Below are 20,815 nucleotides of genomic sequence, written 5' to 3' on the forward strand. Positions count from 1 at the left end.
ACAGGCAGCAGGAGAGGTTTATATCCCAGCAAAACATTTAAGGAGAATATTAGGCATCCTTGCTCTTACACGTTCTTAGGCCACTTTGCCACCAAGGGAGTTCTTTCTAGCTGCATTCCTCTGCCAGCCCAGGTCCAGGCCCTCTTACTCTCAGCCCCTCGTCCCCTCCTCCCCCATCCTCCCCTCTTCTTTTTTTCATGCCATCCCACAGTTCAGAATCCCTCTGCATTTCTTCAGCCAGGCTTTGTTTGCTGCCTCCTCCTTCATCACGTCTCCCAGAACCTTATCTTTTCTACCCCGAGCTACTTACTAGGATATTTTTCTAAACAGAGACAGTTGTCTCTCCAGGAGAAGCCCTGGTGTAAGCTGTTGAGCTGAGTCCCCCCTCACCCTCCCCAAGTACATGTACATGGTACAGCTCTGTTGTAGGGACAACCAGGCTGATCAGTGGCCCCAAACTGGAGGCCAGTGTCCACCCTTGCTGGAGAAGAGTCAGGGGCCTTTGTGAAGGGTAGGTAAACAATCTGTCTTTTTCCTGAACAATTAATATTAAGAGTGATTAAAAAATTATTAAATAGATCCCCAGCATCAGACATTGTGCTAAGCCCTTCACATTTTTGATTTAACTGGAATTTCTGTGAAATACACATTTGTGTTTTCTTTTAACTAATGGAAGAGTTGCCCAGAGGTCACAAGAATGAGAAAGTAATGGGGCCTGCTTGGGCCCGGCACCGACAATTCAGCCTCTTCACTCCACTATTACGCTGTTCAACTACCTAGTGGTCAGAAGAACACTTCTTTCCCTGAACGTTGCGGTCCATCTCCGGGCATCTTTGCTCCCCTCGGGCAGTCCCTCGGAGTCTGTGCATTTCCCTGCCTCCTGGGAGACTCTCACAGAGTTTGAAGGATGCAACTATTTTCAGCTCCCTTCTGGGAATATGTGCTTTTTCCAGTCTCCAGTAAAGAACCGAGCTTAATCTGCAAGTCATCTTCACTGTATATTTAGATATCTGTATTTCTAAATGAAATGTGCTAAGTAAACATTCTTTTTTTTTTTTTTTCCTTTTTAACAATAATGAGAGCTTGTCGGGAAAGAGACTAGACAGTCACGGGTCTCATCCTGGGTCTGCATTCTTTGTGTGTCCCATGGCCAGTTGCTTATCTTCCCTTAGCCTGCGTTCCGTGTAACATGAACAGCGATACCTACTCCTGACCACAGTGCTTGGCATTCCGAAAATGCTCAAGAAGGATCAGTTTCTTTCCCTTTATATTTCTAGTTGAAATCCTCCTATCAGCCTATTTACTTCGTATTTGTTTAAAATATCAAGTGGTTTCAAATTGGAAGTGGAAGGAAGGTGATGTGATGCATATGTTCTATTTTTCAGATTTCCTCAGCTCTTTATATACATTTTTCTTTAATGAGAAATGAAAAGAGAGGTATTTCTAAATGCCAAGAGGAAGAAGAGGCCTGTTAGCCCGCTCCTATTTTTTGGTGATGACTGAAAAGCGTGTAGACAAGAAAGGAGGGCGATTCCAGCCCCGTGAGATGAAAGTCCTCTGCAGGGCTTGGTGGTGGGCCAGTCCTCTCCATGTGTCAGAGGGTGAGCACGGCACTCACACCCACTAAGTTTCATTTGAACGCAGCAGTTTACTGACTTTTAGATTTCGGATTTGTTTGTTCTCAGCAGTTACTGCACTGAGTGACTTGTCTATCCACATTGACTGTGTTTTGTCATTTACACGGGCTCATTCCAGTGCAAGGCTCATTGACCACAGCGAGGCTGGGTGCTTAGTACCAACCCAATGACTTGATAGATATCTTCTCTCAATAACAATGAATGCAAAACATCCAGACTGTGCTTCTCTAGAGCCACTGATCAGGCAGATGTGATCCGGTCACCAGAGTACACCAATTAATTTCTCCTTAAATTGGTGGCTGCTGTCAGGTGACACATCCGTCGCCCTCGGGCTCTCAGGATCAGGCTGGGGCACCCGCAAGAATTCCTATCTTCTTGAATGGAGAGATTTCATCTGACAGCAAATCCTGCTCTTTCTTAACATCAGTAACTGCAAGCTAAAAGGAAACATGTGTCTAAGATAAAGTGATTGTCCTCCTTTCAGCTTCTAAATTGTTTCTGAAAATGAACCATAGTAACAGCTTTGAAGTTCTCTCTCTGTCGAAGCATACTTACCATAAGGCATTGGCCCTCAAACCTCATTACCCATCACAATGGCCAGATTGCTAGGTGCACCCCCACCTCCCCCACTGGGTTCTGATTGAGTTAACTTGGGATGGAATCCAAGAAGCATGGCTTTTCAAAAGCTTCTTCGTGAGTATTTCCATTGAAGATAGTGCCTACCTTTCAAGTGACTATATTACAGACCATCAATACATACACATTACTCCTTGTCTACCTCTGAAATATCTCTGTTCTTCTACCTTCTCCCTTTCCCCTCCTCCCCAATCCCATGTGGTTTCTTGATAGAAAATTGTTTGCAAGTTTCCTTGGGTTTAACCAGGCTCTGATGTGGACGGGGTTCAACAATGAGAACTAGCACAGATCACTCTTAGTCAGGGATCTCAGCAGGTGTGATTTGCCTAGGCAGTGACTGGACCCTGGTCCAAAGCTGTATTTTCTCTGCTCGTCTCTCTTGTTCAGGGAGGGTTCCACTGCAGACAGCAGAATCGGTTATAGCTAGTTTAAGTAGACAGAGATTTGATGCAGTGGGCTAGGACTTCAAAATTGTTGGAAGAGCTGGAATGGAAGGCTGATCTAGAGACAGGCTCCCAGAACCTTTCTGCTGTGCTCAGTCAAGAAAACTGCCACCTCTGTAGGAAGCTGATGATAAGGGAGCTGTTGCTCCCAGAGGTCCACTTCCTCTGCTGCCCTCTGGAAAGCAGCAGTGACTGCTAAGCCAGGAAGAACCAGATTCAGAAACCAGCCAGCTTCTGGCAGCCAGCATGCCCCACCCTCTGCTTCTCTCTCCACGTGACTCATGAGTCAAATCAACATTTCACATAAGTTCATCTGATTGGTGGAAACTAAGAACTAAGTCTTGCCTGGAACCCTAGTCTTGGATTCCCCCCGCCCCTCCAATTTTAACTCTCCAGTCTCTTGCTAACTAGAAACTAAAACAGCTCTTGGGCCAGTATATTCTCAGCATCCACTAATTCCCTTGAAGCTTGAATATTTTCACTTCATTTAATTACATTTTCCTAAGTGTCAGCCTTCATAAAGAGAATTTGGGTCCTAGAATTCTGTGAGTACTTTATTATACTCATTGTTTCTGTGAAGGGGAAGAAACATTTCTAGGGTCAAAGAACATTCTTATTGATATATTTTTAGCTTGAAGCTCTTTATAATGTGGAGACTGCCTTTTTGGAGAAACTGTCTTGTTACACATATGTGTATGCATATGTATGGGTGTTTATGTTATGTGTGTTTTGTGAATGCAAATGATCTTGAATAGTAAATATGCTATAGTTAGTTTTGAGATCCATAATGATCAATTGGAGGCCCTCACAAATTCTGAAGGGCCATAATAATTAGAGTAGATAACATTTATTGAGCCCTTAGTTTGCACCAGAAGTCATGCTGTATGTATGTGTTCTTGTTTTAATTTATACAACTTTTATTTAATGAAACTGAATACCGAAGCCACAGATACAACCAGTTTCAGTCCTCTAAAAAAATAATGAATACTCATCAAAGAGATTGGATGTTAACTACCACCATTTTAAATTTTAATTCTGATCTAATCCCCAAATTGCTTACTATTTCAGTTCATTATTTCCCCTATGGAAAAGACTTTTAAAATGAAAGACCAACTTCTAAGAGAAAATTCTTTGCCATTGTACAAGATCTATTTCCTACTCTGCAAATTACAGAACACACATATGCAGAATTAAAAAGATAGCTGTCCTTAAGTGTATGTGTTCTTAGTATTTAGCTCTTACAATTCCATGAGTTAGGTATCATTGTTACCATCCCATTTCACCACAAAGGGAAATGAAAACAGAAGAGATGAAGTAACTTGCCTAAGGTCCATAGCTGGTAAGTGGCACAGCTGGGGCTTGAATTGAGGACTCAAATCACCCCAAAATATTAATATTAGTGTAACTTTAGTGTAGGGGTTTTGTTTTAACCTAATACAGATGGCGTAGTTCATTCTTTCTCTGTCTCTTTCTGCCTCTCTGCTGGTGTGTGCGTGCGTGCGTGTGTGTGTGTGTGTGTTTGTTCAGTTTTGGACACACTGAGTCTGACATCCTACAAGGCATTCTTTTATCTTCTCATCTTCGTTTTCCAGTGAAGTTTAAGATAAAAAGTGTATTCATCTCCAGCTCCAAAAGAAATACTAACCCACATTTGTCCAAATGGTAAGCAAGGAAGGAGAATGTACAGGTTCACAGCTCATGGAAAACTGGAACACTCTTGTGATGCTTCACCATCTGCTGGTCAGATACTCAAGTGAGCCATCTGGGCAGTAACTAAGCAAAGACCGTGTTATTGAGGTACCTTCTTCCTTAGCTGAGAATTCTGTTGTGAGTTGGCCATTAGCCAGTTCCAAGGACTGCCGGCTAGCTGTCACGCAAAAGTGGAATCCTCAATTCGTGCTCTCACCCATGCAGATCGTAGCGTGAATAAGAATCGTGAGCATGCCTGTACACCACTGTCAGGGGTTCTGGTCCTGTTCTCCTCCACTGGAAACCAGTTTCACTGAGGCCACTTACAGCCCTGCTAGTTGTCATATCCAATTGCATTTTACACTCTTGACTACTTGCCCTTTCTAAACTCTACCCTCCTGTAATTTCTAGAAATGCACACTCTCTTCTGCTTTTCTTTCTACCCTTTTAGTCTTCCTTCTCAGGCACCTCCTTAAATTTCCCCTTGTTTTGTCCATCCCTAAAATTTAGGTATTTGTCAGAGTCCTTTGTTTGGCCTTTGGGGTTCAATGGGAGCTCTTGGCAAGTCTTAGTAACTTCTGACTCCTAAGTTCATCCCTGAGGAAGAGGGCTGATTAAGTGGGATCAAGGGCAGTGACATTTATTGGAACCAGGTGCAGGGGATTCTCTCACCCTCTATCTATCTCTTGATTATTACCCTTAGACAATCCCTCTCTTCCTCCCATGAAACTGGGAGCAATATGGGTTTGGAGCCTTGGCTGCCAGGAAAATACCTTATCCTGAGAATACCTTGGTGTCTGGATTGAAGTCTTTGCTCTAGACTACGGCAAAAGCCCTTGCTCTGTCCTCTGGTTGACCTCAGTTTGCCTTTCCTTTGACACCGTTTTCCTTGACGTTGGAGAGTCAGATACAGAGGCCTGAGACTTGTGTTTCAGTTCAGGGCAAATGGACTAAGCAGCCTGCTAGTTTCACTGCTGTAGATCCTTGTATCTGCCTCTGGTATTAGGGTGTGGATGGTCCAGTCTCACTCACCGAGGGGCTTCCTACGGGGGTGAGGGTACAGTGGGGAAGCATTATAGTGGGAAAGCAGACACTTCAACCTGGTCTTAGTTTTTGACCTCTGAGCGTGTATTTCCTTGAGGAGTTTGTGATGAGAGTTTGAGGGTAAAGGGTAGAGCTTGGGAACTCGGTGGCAAGGCAAAGTTTAGGATTCTGGCTTCTGAATCTCTCTTAGTGGATTTCCATCACAGTCGTAACGTACACAACCTACTTCTCATTCCGTATGTCCTTCTTGTGCTTCTAAACAGCTTAGCAACTACATATATGCCAGCAATTCCAGTATTCTTGTCTTCAGTCCCTTTGTCTCTACTCTGTGACAGACACACATAGTCCTCTGTCATCCTGGGGTGCCCCATAGGACCTCAAACATGTCCCAAACTAAACTCAGAATCTTTCCCTCTCTCACCCACTGAATCTGCCCTTCTTTCTCTATCTCAACCATAGCAGGCAATCGGGACAGAAATGAAGAGGCCGTTCCTGATCCGGCTTGCTCTCAGCCCCCACATTCAACCCATCAGTAAGACAGACAGAGAAAACTTTGAAAGCAGTTTCCCTGAACTGGCCCTCCCTTCCTCAGTCTCACCACCACTGCCTCCTTTAGGCCTTCATCATTTCTCACACGTTTTATAGCATCCTCAGAGCATCCGTTTCTGCTCACCCCCTTACAGCCTCCACCTACCCATGGAATGGAGTCACCTGCTTTCAGTTTTTCAGAACAAAACCTAAAGCCTTCCTCTTGCTCCTCTGTTGTCCTCGCTGTCCTCTCACCGCCTGTGCTGTGCCCCTACTGAAATGCATCTGGTCCCCGAGTGTGCGCTCTCCATCCATTTCCCAGGGGTTGCCAGCTCACTGCCCCCTCCACCCCAGGTGTCCTCACCTGGGACCACCTCCTCCTTTCTTCCAGACTCCTCTGCCTGGCACTCATTCCTTCCATACCCTGTCTTAGCATCCTTTGCGTGTCTGTGTCGTAGGGCTTGCATCCTCATATTCTCATTTTCCATTTACTCATCTGTTTACTCATCTTCTACTAACTGTGGTCTCCATAAGCGCAGGAACTAGGTCTTTTTCATCTTTGCTTAAGCCCAGCCAAGCACACAGCCTGACGCTCACTAAGTGTGATTTATGTAGTTTAAATCAGTGAATGATAGATTTATCTAGAAAGAAAAGAAACCTGTGTGCCACCCTTCAGGACATGTCCCTCACAGAGAGAGTAAGTGATGCGGGGAGGGTTTAGCTCAGTGGTAGAGGGCATGCCTAGCATGTGCAAGGTCCTGGGTTCAATCCCCGGTACCTCCATTAAAGTAGATAGATAAATAAACCTAATTACCTGCCCTCTAAAAACAAACAAACAAAAGGCAATTAGAGAGTAAGTAATAAACCAAGGGCAGAGAGAAGATTCTCTCTTCTCTTCCGGAGGGTCGTTAGAGTGGTTGAGACCTTTGAGAATAGCCTTGAAGGTAGACTCACTTTGTCAAGAGGCAGAGAGACTTTGAAGCTCTATGGTCATGATGTTTGTGGACGTCCATCGATCCTGTGTGGCTGGAATAGGGGATGGGCATGTGGTGGGAGAAAGGGGTCAATTTGGAGGACCTTGATAAGGGAGGGTGTGTTGTCCACAGTCACATAGTCTGTTAACTGAGTGGAAAATCAAGTTATTTTATTGGAGAAAGAGCCAGGAAAGTTATGGTTCAGAACTAGGGATCAGAGCTAAAGACTCCTTATCTGTCAGATTATGCATCTCATGAAATATCAATCTTGTGAATCTGGATTATATTTTATCCAAATATAAAGTTGACCTTACATGTAACATATCAAGGGAGGAAAATATTCACAGTCCTTTGAAAGATCTGCCAATCCACGAGCAGAGCTCCACTGTGTAAACTGCAGAGCTTAGAATGAGAAGCTACAGAGTTTGAAGAAAAACATGTCTAAATTTTTGAGGCCAGTTACAGTGGGGGAAATAAACTATCAGCTTCAGGGGAGAAAGGTTTCAGGGGTATCCTGCCTGTGTCCCCCTGACTTCCAGCTTCCTGCTTTTCGATTTAAACCTACACTTAGGCAAAGAACACCTCTAACTTCCTTCTCAGTGAGCCAGCTCAGTCCTACACTTTGTGCTTGCCAGCACTTCCCCGACCCGCTTCTCCTTGCTGAACTGTCGAGAGCTCCCCCACTTCACCTCGTCTTCCCCTTTGCTCCTCCAGTGGCCACTCCTTAGCTCACACCCGGAGTCCTCTGATGCCAGCGACCAGTCAGCTCACACTGAAGTCCTGCTCCGTGTTGGATCCCAGGAAACGGGGAAGGAGATCTTTGTCTTCTCTATCTGCTGTGTCTTCAATGCACATGATAAAATATCTGCTATCTGTTCAGTATTTCTTTTGTTTTTTGAGTTATAGTCAGTTTACAATGTTGTGTCCATTTCTGGTGTACAGCACAATTTTTTGATCATACATGAATATACACGCATTTGCCATCATATTCTAAATGTATTTATTTATTTTCTTAACGGAGATATGGGGGCTTGAACCCAGGACCTCATGCATGCTAAGCACGTGCTCTACCAGTGAGCTACACCCTCCCCGCCCTTCTGTTCACTATTGCTCGACCCAATATCTGAGAACCAAGATACTAATTCTTAGGGGAAGAGTAACCACAAGACAAGGACAAGCAGAAACCGGAAACAACAGATCTCCTACTGTCACACCACTTGTAGTAAAAAGCTTTTGCATAGGCACAACTGTAATCTTGGAACTTAAGTCCTGTCTTTCTCTTGTTCTCATTTCGTATCTTAAATAGAGAAGAGGGCTCTGGCGACATGAACACAGTGGATGTTAGAAAAACAAAGCCAAAAAAGAAATTTTTTTTTAAAAGTACCTACTCTATGCTAAGACCTCTCTGAATCCTTGTGACAGAAAGATAATGAGATATGTGTTCTGTCTCCAAAGAGTTCCAAATTTATAACAAATCTTTTAAAAGTTATGTAATAGAGTACTGACAAGATTCTGAGCTAACAGGATGGGAAGTGATTAACTATTTGGGGTCTGGATGTGTGGATGTGTGGGTGGGTGTGGGTGTGTGTTGGAGGAGAGAGGAGAGTCTCGTTTATTTCATATGAAACTCCTATGAGATAGTTATTAATATCTCTCTTTTATAGATTAGAACATTGAGGCCCAGAGAGGTGGTGTAATTTGATCCAGGTTATCTAGTAAGTGGTTAACTTGACATTCACACCTAAATCTGTCTGACTCCAAAGTCCAAAGTCGTTTTATTTCACCCCACTGCCTCCTTGTCTTTATAACCTCGTGTTTAACGGGATAAAAACAGGAAACAGTATTTGTTATCACGAGCCCTGTGTTGTAACATAGATGGATCACACAGCTTTACTTTGAGTGACTCTGGGTTTCTCTCAGCACTATTTCTATGTAACAAGAAACCACTTAACCTTCAAACAGGCACACTCCTGATCTATATTTCATAACACCTTTCCTTCCTGACTTTGGCTGTGTACGTATGTTACAGATTTTGAACGTCGTGCACACCCTGGTCGAGAGTTAAGATTACCGTGGGACGTTTGTTGTCCCTGTCACCAGCTGTTTAGACTTAGTTTTACAAGTTGAGCATTCAAGAGGTTGTTTTTACTCATCAAAGAACCAAATCAGCAGTCGGCCTACATGTTGCTGAAGGAGCCCTTTTGTGATGTGAAACACAGGGCCTGACTTAGATCTGGGCAACTGTGGCAGGGATGAAGTGGTTAGTTTTTAGACATTTTCTTTTTTGTAATCAGGAAGGTAATACCACAGATCTCTTGGGTGAGATCCTTTTTGTAGATGTCCATCACTCCTGAGACCCAAGACCAGCCCCATCTCCACACCCTGGTAGAGTGTGACAGACATAGGAGAGGGCCACTGAGTTGAGATTCCCTTCCTCAGGGACAAGGCCGTGTCTCTTCTCTAGGGAAATAGAGATCTGCCTTATTGCTACATGGGTTTCAATTCTTTTCTTTTAAAACTTGGAGTCACCCCAGCATTTGCACCCACCTTTGGCTTTTACCCCAGCGTGGTTTTTGAAGTCACTGGATTCTTTCTTTGAACTCTGAATTTACTGCCTACATATGCTGACAGGCCCAGAGCCCTTTCTGACTATTTTACTAGAATGCCAGCCCCACAGAAGAGGACTTCCTTCATCACAGTATCCAGTGACCTAGTACAATGCTTTGTAGAAGTATGTGTGGAATGATTTTGGTACCATGAAGTGCTCAGGATGACCCATCCTTGCCTGAAATTGTTTTCCTCCTGGGACGGAAGTCCAACTCCATTCTTGACCGTGGGTCAGCATCATAGCAAAGCCTTTTTTTATTTTTTGAATTTTCCCCAGTTTTATTGAGAACTGATTAATATCCAACATTATATTAGTTTAAGGTATACAGCATAACGATTTGATACATATATAAATATATATCATGAAGTGATTGCCACAGGTTTAGTTAACATCCATCACCTCACATAATTATTTTTTTTCCTTTGCAATGGGAACTTTTAAGATCTAGTGTCTTAGCAACTTTCAAAAATACAATCTTATAGTTGGAAGTTTGTGACTTTTGCCACCTTGACCCAATACCCTCATCCACCACCTCCCACTCCTGGCAACCCCAACTCTGATCTCTTTTTCTACAAGTTTGGTTTTTTAGATTCCACATATAAGGGAGATCCTACTTTGTCTTTGTCTGTCTAGCTTGTTTCACTTAGCATAACGCCTTCAAGTTCCATCCATGTTGTCTCAAATGGCAGAACTTCCTGCTTTTTAGTATTGACATGTTCTTTATCCACTTATTCACTGATGGACTCTTAGGTAGTTCTCATGTCTTGGCTATTGTAAATAATACTGCAGTGAATGTGGGGGTGCAAGTATCTTTGGGACAGTGGTTTTGTTATTTTTGAATATATACTCAAAGTGGAATTGATGGATCATGTGGTAGTTCTATTTTTAATTTTTTGAGGAACTTCCATACTGTTTTCTGTAGTGATTATATCAGTTTACTAAAAACAGTGCACAAGGGTTCCCTTTCCCCCATATTCTCACCAGCATTTGTTATCTGTTGTTTTTTGGGGGTTATTTTTGTTTTTGTTTTGATGATGGTCATTCTAACAGATGTGAGGTGATCTATCATTGTGATTGATTTGCATTTCTCTAATAACCAGTGATGTTGAGTACCTTTTCATGTACTTGTTGGTCATTTGAATATCTTCTGCATATTAAGTGTTCTGTGGTTGTCATGGGTTTTGCAGATCAGGCATTCATCCTTGTACACTTAACTTTCTTTCTTTTTCTTCATTTGAAATAGAGTTGATTTATAGTGTTGTGTTAGTTTCATGTGTACAACAAGGTGATTCAGTTATACATACCTATATATATATAATAAATTCTTTTTCAGATTCTTTCCATTAGAGGTTATTACAAGATATTGAATGTAGTTCCCTTTGCTATACAACAGGTCCTTGTTGCTTATCTGTTTTATATACAGTTTGTATCTGCCAATCCCAAACTCCTAATTTGTCCCTCCCCCATCCCTGCTTTGGTAACCAGAAGTTTGTTTTCTGTGTCTGTGAATCTATTTTTTCTGGTTTGTAAATAAGTTCATTTGTTTCTTTTTTTTTAGATTACACATATAAGGGATATCATATAATATTCATCTTTGTCTGACTTACTTCACTTAGTATGATAACCTCTAGGTCCATCCATGTTGCTGAAAATGGCATTTTATTCTTTTTATGGCTGAGTAATATTCCACTATGTAGAAAAATATGGAACGCTTCACAAATTTGCATGTCATCCTTACAGAGGGTCATGCTTATTTTCTCGGTTTCGTTCCAATTTTAGTATATGTGCCACATCTCACTTTTCACATCCTAGTCACCCTCCGTCAGCATAAAGATAAACTAGGCAGACATGAAAAAGAACTGTGGAGCTGTGCCACCACCTCCTTCCTTTTGACTTTCTTGCCCTTCTATGCCTGAGCAACAAGGAAAATAAGTTACATAGTTGTTCCCACACAGAGTGTGTAAAATTATATTAATTCATTTAAAAAACATTTGAGGAGAGTTGACTATGTGTCATCCACACATACATTTTTGAAAATATGATTTATTTCTCTCTGCATCCTTAAAAAATAGATTTAGAATCTCTCCTGTAGAAATATTAAGCAATAATGACTAGCTTATGAATTCTCTTGAAATTTCAGGATGACAGTATTTCTAAATTACACCAAAGTTACTGTCAGTAACCTGCATAGTTCACAAGTCTGGCTACAGCCTGCATTGTAAAGAGAGTTCTCTTCAGCTAATTAAAAAAAAGTGTATCTGTAGGAGAATATCTTCAAAAACCATGACAGAGAGAGACAGAGACAGAGGTAGAGAGACAGAGAGAGAGAGAGAGAGAGAGACTGACGTAGAAGGGTTTCATCACATATTATAAAACAACTATTTATAAATATTATAAAATCAGCTAGAGGAGCAATTGTGTGTGCCTTACTCCGTCTTCATATCACCTGGTGAAGGTACTCAGTAACTTTGCCTCTGGGTTCCTGTATAGACATGCTTTAATAAAGTCAAAATCAAAAGTATCTGCATTTTTTCTTTTAAATCTATTTAATACTTAATATTAAGGATTTAAAGAGCATCTGTCCTTTTTTTTTTTTTTTTAAGAAAATAAACTTTCTATAGATGGTACATACCATATGTAGAAACTGACCTGTTTGCAGAAAGACAAGCGTACCCTAAAATGGGCTGACTCAATTCAGGGTTTTTGAACATATTACAGTTTGCTCGCAATGAGCCGACATGTAGACAAGTGTTTATATGAAGTCTATTGTCAGTGTGTCTGTCAAGTTATCTGCACCTCCAGCTGGGAAAACGGTACCTTTTAGCAGGTGCTTGGTGCAAACTCAGGCAATCGGAACTTGTCTTTGAACATTAGAAGAGCTGAAGAGCCGGTTCTCACTGGCCTGGGAGCTTGTTGATGCTCTGAATCTAAAGCAAAATTCAGTCATTTAAAAGATGTAAAGGCTCCTAAACAGAGTTGCAAAGATTTGCAAAAAGTCCATTTCCCATCTGAAGATGTAACATGTGTGATTTTCTGCATACCTTCTGCTTGTACATAAATATACTCATATGTTTAAAAGTTGCATTCTTTTGGCAGTACTAGTACCGAATCCAATATTCCTCAGGCCCCTGCATTCTCCAGAACACTTGTTTCATAGTATTATTATCAGCTCTTTATTAGAGCAAATACATCATTTTATGCAGCTGTCGGCTCACTTTACCTTCTCTTCATAATAAAGACGAAATTTTTAAGTATGAAAATTATAGAAATTTTCCTTCAAAATTGAGGACAAGAAAGCATTCCTTTTATTTCGAGTTTTTTCTTCTGTGGTCAAGATGGCAGAGTGGGTGTACCTCCCTATCCACTTGGAACAGGGAAAATTGAAAAAAAAAAAAACTTTTTTTTTTTTTTAAAGTAGAGTTTCACTAAAAGCAGAATTTAAAATGAAACTATCTAATGAACAAAAACAGAATGAAAATCCACATGGTGAGCAGGAGCTGAAGTACCCAGCTCTAAAACTGGAAAGTGGGAGCAGTAGTCCCAGCCCCGGGAGGAACTAAGTGTACCCAGCATGGTGAGTCACAACGGCCTGTGCCCTCTCAGATGTCAGAGGCTGATTTAGAAACAACCTGGCAGGGAGAGGTGGATTTTCCAATAATGAGTCCGTTTGCCACAATGCAGACTGGAACTGTCGGCTCCTCGCTGGGCAGTGTCCCAGACTCCTAGAATAAGACCTAGTTCTGAGCTGTGGACTCTCAGGTCAGGCTGAGGCAATTGTGAAACTGTCCACACTCTATGGAGGTGAGTTTAGAAAGAGATAAATACAAAACAAAACAAAAAACCCAAACAAACGAGATTTCATTGGCAACAAGAATTCACAAAGCCCAAATTTAAGACTATGTGGAAATTCAAGACGATGGAAGAGCAAGAATATCCAACAAGTGGGAGAAATTACATTTGAGACGCTAGAAATAATCAAGCATTTGTCAAATGATTTCAATAAAATATTTTATGTATTTTTGAAAGAGTACAAGGAACTAGTATCCAAATTAAGCAGTAAGAGGAGTAAAAAGTGAAAAAAAAAATTGAAACTAGTACTAATGAATGCAGCTAAGAACCCATTAGAAGTCTTACACGTGAATTTTTCATATAGATTAAAAATTGAAAAAATGTCTAATCAAGAAAGTAAATAATAGATTTGATACAGTAGAGGCAATAGTTAATGAAATGGGAAATAGAATTGAGTACGTTTTATCAAATATTTAGGAAGAAAGAAGGAGAGAGAAAGAAAGAGAGAAAGGAAGGAAAGAAAGAAGGAAGGAAAGAAAAGGAATAAATGAAAAATTATGAGAGAGGAAGCCAGGTGGAATGGTAGCTGTATCATCTTTGTGACCTAGTGCTGAAGTCACCCAGGGCCACTTTATCCTCATTCTGTTCATTAGAAGTGAGTCGCTCAGGCAGACCCATATTCAAGGGAAGAGCAATCAGACTCTCAAAGAATTACAGACATTAAAACCCTATGGTCCTTGTATGTACATTATGCATAGAGTAGGCAAACTCAGAGAGAGACAAAACAGAGGTTACCAGGGCTGGAGGCAGGGAAGAATGGAGAGTTATTGTTTAATGGGTACAGTTTCTTTCTGGGATGGTGAAAAAGTTCTGGAAATGATAGCAGTAGTGGTTGCAGATCATTGTGAATGCCAAATTGTACACTTAAAATGGTTAAAAGGGTACATTTTATGTTACGTATATTTTACCACCACAACACATTCTGATTAATCAATGGCTAACTATTTTCATCTTAAAGTATTTAAAATATTCCTTCTCGATACATGTATGTTCCAAAAGTGTTCATGCAAGATATGGATTCCTAACTCTTCCCCGTCTTAGTAGGGATTTCCTAAAGGTAAAGGCATATTACCTTTCACAAAGGTAAAGGTAAAGGTAAAGGCAAATATTACTAATGAAAGGAGTGCTGACTTTTGCTAGCACTGGGCTATAAGGTCTAGAAAAATTTGCAATAAGCTATTTCCAATTTTATTTGCTGAGCGACCCAACAGGGGAGCTAATTATACCATAAGGATGACTGATGGAGCAAACGTTTTCCATTTATGTTTGATGAGTGAAATTTTGTTTCACTCCAGGGAAAACTCACTAGAAGGGAAGTTATAATGGAGATTTTCAGTTTCTAAACCCAGCTTCCTCTTTCTATTCATCACGGGCAGGAAGAGGCAGATACCCTCAATGACTCACAGAGTTACACTGGGACCTGGTGAGAAGTGTGTTCAGGCTGACCACCTAGGGAGCAGCAGACCCAGAACCTTTATGGTCTTGCCACACCTGGAACTTCCACCGAAACATTTGAATTCAATATCTGGTATCGAGGAGGAGTGTGGCTGAGACAGCGGAGCCAGCATCTCCGAAAGGTAATAGAGAAAGAAGTGTTTAATAATGAATGGTGGGGTTACTCAGCCCTGGGATCATTTGTGTGGCTTCAGACCCTGGGCCTTTCCCAGAAAGAAAAATGTCTTTCTGGTATATTTGTGTTCATTCTCTAACATGGCTCTCTAGTCTTAGAAAAGTGGCTAGCCCCATTTCTATGTGATGGTCCTTTATAAGGAATGCCAGAGCGTGGTTTCTTCCTGTTTTGCCACTAATTGAGGATCCCGACAAATGTTCAAATATATTTACCTCCATGGTTTCCATAGTTTTATGACACTGATAACATCCCCCTGCTAACTAACTGATTATTATGCTAACAGTACTAAATGTACTCCTTTGCGAACGTGGTACACTGATCGGAAGATTCTTTCAAAGGCACAGTTTAGTAGATGTAAAATTTAACGTAATCAGCCAATGTGGAAAGAACAGCTTTGGGCTTGCTATCCTGGTGTTTCTCCTTCTGACTCTTTCAGAGTATTTGGGAGTATTTGACAGCAGTATTGTTATCTCTGGTGATGCTGCTTGAACTTCTCAAAAAATGCTATGGGGTAAAGCCTTGCACATATGTGTTGAATTTTATAGACCTATTCATGCCATCAGATAACATGCCACAGAAAAGCTCATGTGGGTCCCTGTTTTAGTAGTTTATCTCTATTGAACAGGAAATTCCCTTAAAAGTGAGAGTCAATTGCCTTTAGAAGAAGGCAAGGTAGTCAGCCATCGTCTTCAAACATCTTGCACTTATTCTGGGTGGCAGGTTTATAACCGCGATGCCTCGGTTGTGAGGTGTGTTTTGAGTGTAGATAATTGCTCACTACTAGTTAAGTAAAATTTTAGAGTGGTTTAGTCAAAAAAATTAGAACAGATTCCAGGTTTTCCTTTTAAGAACATTATTCTTGCTTCCATTCTGAAATTCTTTCTTGGTGGAAGAGAGGAGAAGAGGCCATAACTAGATAGATCACTCCCATGTGATCATTCATCGTGTGCATACTGAAGAGTTCTGGATAATTTGGTACTTTGTGCTAATCTTGGCACTTTTCTTGTGTCTGCTTTTGAAAAATCTCAAGACCAAAGTGACCAAGCACATGTCTCAAGGTGGAGAAAGCTGCATTAGATTGCTTCCAGAAAAGTTCTGCTCTGAGTGAGAAAAGGCCCTAGGATCTGAGAATGACATGGATTTGTACTTTCTGCCTTTGGAGGTTGTTCAATCCTAGTGTGCAAAGATGCTGTAGGGGTCAGTGAGGGAGGAGGGGAGAGGAGTGTGCATTAGGGAAAGGATGGAGTAGGGATGCAGGGCCTAGAATGGCAAAGAACTTTGGGGAAGGGTGATGGAGATTAAAGGGTCACGGCTGGGAGTAATGAAGTGTTTTGAAGACAGAGGTAGGATATGTGTACTAGAGAGGAGGGCATTAGAAAAACTTGGAATTTTTCTAAGGGAAGAAAAGTATGTCATCTTTTATTTGCGTTTAAGAGCTCTTCCAGTCCCTCTCATCTTACTAATCTGCTGGAATCACAGTCAACCAAAGAAAACTGATGGGGTGATATCTTGTTTTAAATAGGAATATCAAGATATCAAGATTGGATTGGGTGAGGAGTGGGATGACAAAGTTTGGGGGATGGATGTGATTCTTCAGCAGGTATTTTTGTGCAGTCTTCAGAATTTGTTCTATTTGGCCAGGTCTAGCTTGTGTTCCCTAGCGTTCTATTCTGCTTGTTAGTAATGCAAGTTTTACTTGTTAGTACTCCTTGGATGTATGTCTTCCTGGCTAGACTGAAACCTGTGAGGGCAGGACCACGTCTCCCGCACTAAATGCTATGTTTCCGGTACAATGCCTGGCAGAAAGTCAGTGCTAATTAAACGCTGGCCAAAGAAGAAGCATGACATAGATGCTGTAAGCATTGAAGTTAGTGTTTATGAAGGATTTCATTCAGTTCCTGGCTCTCAGTAGGTGCTCAATAAATGTTTTTATTATGTGTAGTAATGATATTAAGAACTTCTTTCTCTGGTTCTTGTTGGGTTGGTTAGAGGGGACCACTGCAGTGGAAAAGCTGTTAAGAGTCAGCCTCCCTGTGTTTGAATACGTATGTGAGAATGTGTAAACTCTCCTTAAGATGCTTGCTGGAAACTCTTCATTTCAGAGGAGTAGAAAACAATGCTTGCGCCTTCTTGATGAACCCTTCCTTCCAACTTCTGGCGGCTGTCTTTTCCCATTAAACCCACTAAGTCAGAAAAATCAAACAATGAAGCCCCCAAAGCTAAAACTAACCATGGGAAGTGAGATAAATATTTACACATGGCTTCCATAAGCATAATATATGTTTATACCTTTAGTGTGTTTTGATTTGTGTATCCTACCACCTCAAGATGTAAGCTTCTAGCAGCTGGGATCCTTATCCCGGACGTATTTTGTGTGCTCTTTATTGTGTCTAATGACTATCAGAGTCCACCAATAAATATACTAGACTTCGTGTGGATGCATGCATGGCTAATTCAGCGAGCATCCTTATCTGCAGTTTTGTGTTTTCGCTTGGCTCCTGTATCAGTAGACCCGAAGAGTCAGCTCCAGCTGTCCTGAGAGGCTATCTATAAAAGTGCAGGTGTTCAGCATTAGCAAATAGTTCTTATTATATGGATCGACTTTTGGCAGCTAGTAACGATGTTTCCTGAGATTGAAAAATGATTTTCTACCTTAAACAGTGGTTTCACATTACTGGAATGCTGAATTAAAAAAAACAACACACACACACACACACAATTCCTCTCATCAAGTAGTACTGAAGCTGTTTTTGTTAGTTGTATACATTTCATGATTTGTGTATTTTATAGTAGAATGTAAGCCTTTCTTTTTAACTGTTGTGGTTAGGTTTAGGTCCTTTGCCAAATGAAGCAGACTGTGAAGAATTAGGAAGGGTAATGCATCCCCAGGCTCTGTTCCTGGTAAAGGGGACCAGAGCCTGGCTGGATGCCAAGGAAGGACCTGGGGCTGGAGATGTTTTCAAGGTTTTAAAAATATTAGGGCATTTTTGTGTCTTACTACGGTTTTACATCATCAGATATTTAGCAGATCGCCTTTCATCCCTGTTTACAAGGAGTTCAACTGCCCTTTGTGATGTAACCCTTAACCCTTCCTGTACCTTAACCTGAAGGTGATGACTGGGTAGAATTTGGGACCTTGCTTAAAACAATTTATAGGAAGTTGAGACATCCTCTGTCTGTAGCCCTCTGTTTCCTGTATATGTACCTGTTGATTAAACCAGAGGATGAGCTATACGGCTCAGTACCGTTAACCTCTAGGTCAAAAATACAATACTACTAAAATTTTAAAGGACAGGGAAGAGACATTTTCCTTTTGGAATATTGTAGGAAAACATAAAGAGATCATTGGCAAAGGGTTAGCGAAGCTTGAGTCTAATATGTGAGCTCTTCCCTGCTGTTGGGTGGGGTGGGGTGGCGCTCGAGGACTACAATTGAATTGATCTTAAGGAAGGCTGCTTCCGTTAAATAAATAATTTTCCTTGCTTTGGCAACACATCACTGACTTTTTGGAATCTTTACAAGGCAGGTGAGCCTTGGTATCGAGGAAAAGCAAACAAAGCACGTCAGTTATCTGAACGAAGCTCTGCATTAGCGGACTCGAGTTACGGCCCGTGGCAGGAGAATTCAGAAATGTTCCGTGTGTAAAGGCTTCCCCTTTATCATCTTACCTCCTCTCTCCTTCAGGTCTTTGCGGCAGAGTGCGTTTTGGGTTTTTGTTCGAAATATGAAAGGCTCAGTTTCAAAGGCTTGGGTTTTCACATGCATGTCAATATCCCAGAGTGAAATGGGACACGGGTACCTGGCTGCATACTTACTTTAAACCTGAGCCCGTAATACTGCAAAAAGTTAGGGGAGGCACTCTTTCATCTCACACTTTAAAGTGAAAGGTTTGTTGATGTAACCCAATTTCCAGTCTGCAGAGGTCACCCTGTGATGTAGCGCAAGGACGATAAGCCCATCACTCCTGTTTGATGTTCGAATCTCCCTTCCCGCGGTTTTTACCCCCACTTTGTTTTGGAAAGGGCGTTTAGTAATAGTGATATTCTGGCTTGCCAACATGCGATGATATGATTTCCCCTGACACTCACAGCGTGGCTTTTTGAACCGTGCATGTGCTTTGCAGGGATTATACCCCAGTTACAATCAAGAGAGGGATAATGGAGATAAGTGTGTTCTCACATACTTCTGATAATGTTCTTGGGAAGGCTAAGTGATCACATGCAGAGATACCAAACTCTGGTTCTTGACTCTCCTGTGACCTCCGACAGCAGTGAAAGTTGTTCTGTGTTGTAAGCATTCAGTAATCGGAACGGAATCAGTTGGCGGTCTCAGTGCAGTCTCTGTGGGATATAGGTGTGTGGGTGTGAACTCAGGGTCGGGGGAAGGAGGCGGATGGACAGGAGCCCGTGTTAGGGAGAGGGAGGGCTTGAGACAATGGCTGACGGGCTCATCATTCTTGGTAGCACGCACATAACCTGAAGCCAGAGGCTGCACTGTTCTTTCTGGTCCTTGTCCTAAGTTAAGAAGCAGAATCACTCCTCCCCCTGCCCTGCCTTTGGGGTCCACCGGTGCTCTAGTGGGGTGACATGACATGGGTCTCTGTGCCAAAGCGAAGCTGGCATTTTCACCCACGTGGCCAAGGGCCTTTGCCAAGGACAGCTCAGGTGGAGCCCTCTGCCTGCCCTGTCACATAAATGGGTACTTGTTTTTCACTGTGATGTTTAAGAGAATGTATAAGCAGTTTACAGTTTTCCTGAGAAACACATTGATGGGATCAGAGCCGGCTTTTAAAAAAATAAGAAAACCACTAACCAAAAAAAAAAAAAAAAAAGAAAGAAAGAAAGAAAGAAAAACAGAATCAGGGATGAACATGGGCCATGCATATTACCTAGAACACTGGAAGGTTCATGTTGTTTGGGGATCAGATCAGTGAAATATAGGCAGAAACATACAAAACAGCCAATATTTAGCCATTTATGATTTATAAAAATACATGATTCAATATACTTACATGCAATATATTGTATATAAGCAGTCAAATTATAAAAATTCTACCTATTAAAACTGAAAAAATGGAAAAAAAAAAACCCAGGGAATTTGGAGACAAAAAAAAAAAACCACACAAAAATACCCTCAAAAAACCCATATGGTTCAATGTTTTCATTTCACTTGATTTCATATGATTGAACCTAATTCTGTCTTCAGTAGCCAAATGGGTTTTATCCTTCTGGTTTAGAAACAACCCCTTCAGCACCCCTTCCTCATGGAAGGCCAGGGCTTCAGTGAGGACGGTCAGTTCCATCCAGCAGTTGCCTACTGTGACAGACACCTGTTACCTTTGTTGACCTGTCTCTTCTGGAAGGAGAGGCAGAAAGACACATTTGAACTCTGGTGCTGGAAGTCACCTTGGAAGCTCCTTTTATCTTTTTTTCTCCAGTTGATCCATCCTGATAATAATTATTTACCCTTTTGTAAAGATCTCTACCAGCAGCAATGACAGTGTTCCACGTGAGCTCTAAGTGCAGCCTCCACTCAGCCCTGTGGACGTCACTAGGTGGGATGGATGGTGGTAGAAAGAGAACTGAGGCCAGTGCTAATAAGGATCCCTTCCCAGTGAGCTGAAACTCTTTGTGTTGTTTTCAAGTCCTTGTCAAGGTGAAGGACGCCGTGATGCGTTCTCGTAGCCCCATCTCCTCCACTGACTCAGCTGCGCAATTTGGGACAGTCACATGACTTCTCTGGTTAGCATTTTCCCAGCCCAGTAAACCACTTCAGAG

General features: G+C 41.7%; 1 protein-coding gene and 1 pseudogene across 12 annotated transcripts in view; one reads left to right on the forward strand and one right to left on the reverse strand.

The window, feature by feature from the left end:
* Positions 1-20,815, forward strand: part of SUGCT (succinyl-CoA:glutarate-CoA transferase) — a 622,782-nt gene that overhangs the window by 355,232 nt on the left and 246,735 nt on the right. The window contains exon 13 of one of the 12 annotated variants that reach the window (XM_032484271.1): positions 14,785-14,985. The exons of the other annotated variants lie outside the window; for them this stretch is intronic. Within the exon in view, the coding sequence (XP_032340162.1) occupies positions 14,785-14,835 (51 nt within the window). The 3' untranslated portion in view covers positions 14,836-14,985. The remainder of the gene's footprint in view (positions 1-14,784; positions 14,986-20,815) is intronic. 12 annotated transcript variants of the gene reach the window in all.
* Positions 11,257-11,357, reverse strand: LOC116665153 (annotated as a pseudogene).

Source organism: Camelus ferus, chromosome 7 (genome assembly GCF_009834535.1).
Source record: "Camelus ferus isolate YT-003-E chromosome 7, BCGSAC_Cfer_1.0, whole genome shotgun sequence".
Taxonomy (NCBI): domain Eukaryota; kingdom Metazoa; phylum Chordata; class Mammalia; order Artiodactyla; family Camelidae; genus Camelus; species Camelus ferus.